The sequence below is a fragment of the Cucurbita pepo genome, chromosome LG07 (genome assembly GCF_002806865.2).
Source record: "Cucurbita pepo subsp. pepo cultivar mu-cu-16 chromosome LG07, ASM280686v2, whole genome shotgun sequence".
Classification (NCBI taxonomy): domain Eukaryota; kingdom Viridiplantae; phylum Streptophyta; class Magnoliopsida; order Cucurbitales; family Cucurbitaceae; genus Cucurbita; species Cucurbita pepo.
Genome location: NC_036644.1, coordinates 3,517,956 through 3,521,465, shown reverse-complemented (window position 1 = coordinate 3,521,465; position 3,510 = coordinate 3,517,956). Strand labels below are relative to the sequence as shown.

The following is a 3,510-nucleotide window of genomic DNA, read 5'->3' as shown; positions in this document are numbered from 1 at the left end:
AGTAACTTCGAAATTATACCGTTATATGTACCGAATTAAAGTAACTATGAAGCAGACCGTTATACGTACTGAATTAAAGTAACTATGAAGCAGACCGTTATACGTACTGAATTAAAGTAGACCGTGGACCGGGACGATTACGATAAACTAAATTAAATCCAACCTAAGCCCTAACTAATTAGCACTAAACTAAGAAATGATAAAATATTGTTTGGGTTTTTGGGTTTTGGGAAAGCAAATGAAATAAAGTAGAGAATTGTAATGATTATGTAATGTTTATAAGATTGATATTCACATTGGGATTCAAACCCCAATAATCCCTTTTGTTTACAATTGTTCTTATTTAATGCTCAAATTCATCAACTTTATATCTCACTAACATCAAATCATTCACAAATTAATCATTACTCACTTCCAGTTCTTGGAATCAAACACAATTTTAAACCACGTTCTAATCAAAATTCGACATCATCATCATCATTTTTGTCTTTCTTTTCTTTCTTTTCATGCAAAAAACAATAATAAATAAAGGGTTTTCTTTTTCTTTAAGTGTCGTTCCAAGCTGCAAAAACAGGTAAATGTGCCATGGCTATCGCTGCTGGCCATGGGTACCACGAGCTCACACCATTTACTGCTGCCACCTTTGTCTTCTCCGGGCTGCCTTCTCTTGTTACCAATGACGATGAATTTGAAAATTGACTCGCTGTGTTTAACGATTCTGTTCCGATCAAATCTTGTAATGCCATTGTAAACGACGCGTTTCGATAGCCTCCTAATGCAGTTATGGACTGTTGTTGCTGATTGTTATACAATGTCGTCTTCCAATCGGTGGTGCTATTTGAATTGGTGCCGTTGTTTTCGATCTCAATTGCAACCCTGCCGTTGTTGTTTGGCGCAACGGTTGTATCTACTTCTTTGTTTCTTCGAGCTAGCTCGCCTGCCAGTAGTGTACTACTAGCCATGATTCTCTCGACATCGTACCTACAAATGTCAAAGTTGGTGACTGCATTTACGCCGCGGAATTTGATTGCTGCTATGTCGTATGCCTCAGCTGCTTCCTCTTGCGTGCCTGACATGACAACATTTTTTTCAAAATCTTTAGACATTCATTCACATTAATATACATACATACAAAGATTTTAGAAATTCGGACATTATTTTGTTCCGACAACAACATTAATTACTCATAGCCCAACATTAAAAAAAAAAAAAAAAAAAAAAANAAAAAAAAAAAAAAAAAAAAAAAAAAAAAAAAAAAAAAAAAAAAAAAAAAAAAAAAAAAAAAAACTCACTAAATGTTCCAAGATAAAGATCTTTATTTCCAGCAACTCGCCCAATCCTGGCCTGCCATCTACCATGTTGGTGATGTCTGTTTAATCAATAATTAATCACCATTAGCATCAACTTAATAAAGCTTTAATTTTGATTAAGAAAAACAACCTTGTGACTCCACGGAACACTGAAGCGCCCCTCGAAAAGCCACTGCTTTTCCTGCAAACGTAAACGAAAAGAATGTTGAGGATGGTTGAGAGAGGAGTCCCAGATCGGTTGATAATGAGTTTATAAGTAAGGAATACGTTGCCTTTGGAAGAATCTCAATATGTTCAAAGTGGACAATATCATACCATTATGGAGAGTCGTGATTCCTAACATGGTATCATAATTATGTAAAGTGACTTAAGTGTCATAAATAGTGTACTTTGTTCGAGGACTCTAAAGAAGAAGTCAAGCCTCGATTAAGGAGAGAGGCTGTTCGAGGGCTCCACAGGCCTCAAGGAAGGCTTCTATAATGTACTTTGTTCGAAGGGAGGATTTAGGGAACGAGCATGGGTTTAGAAGTAAGGAATACATCTCCATTGCTATGAGGCCTTTTGGCGAAGCAAAGACACGAGAGCTTATACTCAAAGTGGACAATATCATATCATTACGAAGGTTTGTGATTCCTAACGAGAATCATACGATTACCTTCTCAAGTGGGCAACATATTCCTGGCGGCTCATGTTCTTCATCTCTTCCAGCTCGGTCTGATAATTCTCCAGCTGCCATTAAAGAGAATTGAAGGTAATGAACAAAGATCAAAGCATGTTCATTGATTTAGAGCAGTTGGGTCATACTGGAAAATTTATATGAGTGGAGGGTCCCCAATATTTGAGAGCGGCAAGATCATAAGCTCTTGCAGCTTTCTCTTCCATATCATATCCTCCTTCAAGTTTGAATCATGAACTCAAAAGTTTAGCTTCCATGAAACAAGATTGAAGCATTTAATCATGAAATTTGAAGGAAAAATAGAACTTACCCAGATAAACTGTAATATGATATGGTTGGATTTGAATGGCATGACAGGAAACAACAATCCGTGAGAGAGTGTCACACCAAAATTGAAGCTTTTGATCCAAAAATTCAAATTTCAAAATGGGTATTTTTTAAATTTTACGAACGAACCTTGTCTTCCTTTCCTTGTTTGCCCTTCTTTCTTGCAGCTATTATCCCATAGATGAGCTTCATATCTCCCTGTCCATCTATGTCTGCAACATTTCCAACAAAATTGGAGTGGTAATGATTAACATGTAAGAACAGATCATGTAATTGATTAGTCAATGATTATGAAATAATGGAACCTTGTAACTCCGCGATATTGGGAGGTTCGTTGGCCAAAAGTATCAATGGATTTACGGTGAACGGGTTGTTTGTGGCAGAGTTTCCCAGGGCCTCGTTTCTTTGTTTCCACGGCGGCGGTGGAAGAGATCTGACCGGGAGCAGAGAACGAGGTTGATTGAGAACCTGGACTCATGGATAAGCTCAATGATTGGAGTTCCCCGGAGCTCATTCCGGCAATGGAGGCAGAACCACCGCCACCGCCGGTAATATGCTGCTCCAGAGTATTATGGGGAGTGGCGGCGTAGTAGGGAGGAGAGACCCAGTTTCTAAGGGAACGGAGTTCGTTTTCGTCGATTGGAAGAATTTGTGGGTCGGAAGGAACCAAAGCAGAGTAGTAAGGATGGGAATTTTGAATCAAAATGTGGTGATGTTCTTGATTTTGAAGGTCCAATGAATGTTCCCTGTCCGCCATTGTTGCACCGCCGAGAAAGTCCTCGAGCTTCGGTGATGAATTCGGCACTATCCCTTCAAAGAAAACACAAAATTTCAAAACCCCACCAAAAAAAAAAAAAACAATCAACGAAGAACAGAGGAAGAACAAAAAAAGACCTTGATTTTGGGATGTTGAAAGAGGCCCCATGAGACAGAGAGAGGCGTCAGATTTTAGGTGCATAGCAGCAGCAGCAGCAGCAGAGTCGGGTATCCCATAGAATCCCAACCAGCCATTGTTATGGTCATTCATCGACTTCATGTTCCCGTTCATGTTCTTGTTCTTGATCTTGTTCGCGTTCGTGTTGTTCATCAATGATTGGGGAGAAGGCGTTTAAATAAGGATCACACAGAACAAGTTCTAATTTTTCCCTCCTCTTTTGAGAAACGACAAATTACCCAAAAAAAAAAAAAAAAAAAAAA

The 3,510-nt window shown here is 38.6% G+C and overlaps 1 protein-coding gene across 1 annotated transcript; it reads right to left on the bottom strand.

The window, feature by feature from the left end:
- Window positions 1–355: 355 nt before the first annotated feature.
- LOC111798903 (AP2-like ethylene-responsive transcription factor AIL1) lies at window positions 356–3,415 on the bottom strand. The gene is made up of 10 exons (XM_023682251.1): window positions 3,208–3,415; window positions 2,619–3,123; window positions 2,443–2,525; window positions 2,297–2,305; window positions 2,115–2,203; window positions 1,966–2,039; window positions 1,441–1,491; window positions 1,293–1,369; window positions 888–1,069; window positions 356–857 (listed from the first exon to the last, which is right to left on the bottom strand). The coding sequence occupies exons 1-10, from the start codon at window positions 3,398–3,400 to the stop codon at window positions 546–548; spliced, it is 1,575 nt and encodes a 524-aa protein (XP_023538019.1). The 5' UTR covers window positions 3,401–3,415; the 3' UTR covers window positions 356–545.
- Between the last annotated feature and the right edge of the window lie 95 nt (window positions 3,416–3,510).

Coding starts and splice junctions, on each gene's coding strand:
- LOC111798903 (XM_023682251.1), bottom strand. CDS start 3,400: ATGAACAACACGAACGCGAACAAGATCAAGAACAAGAACATGAACGGG. Junction 1,370..1,440: donor GTGTTCCGTGGAGTCACAAG/GTTGTTTTTCTT, acceptor TTGATTAAACAG/ACATCACCAACATGGTAGAT. Junction 1,070..1,292: donor TCTTTATCTTGGAACATTTA/GTGAGTTTTTTT, acceptor TTGTCATGTCAG/GCACGCAAGAGGAAGCAGCT.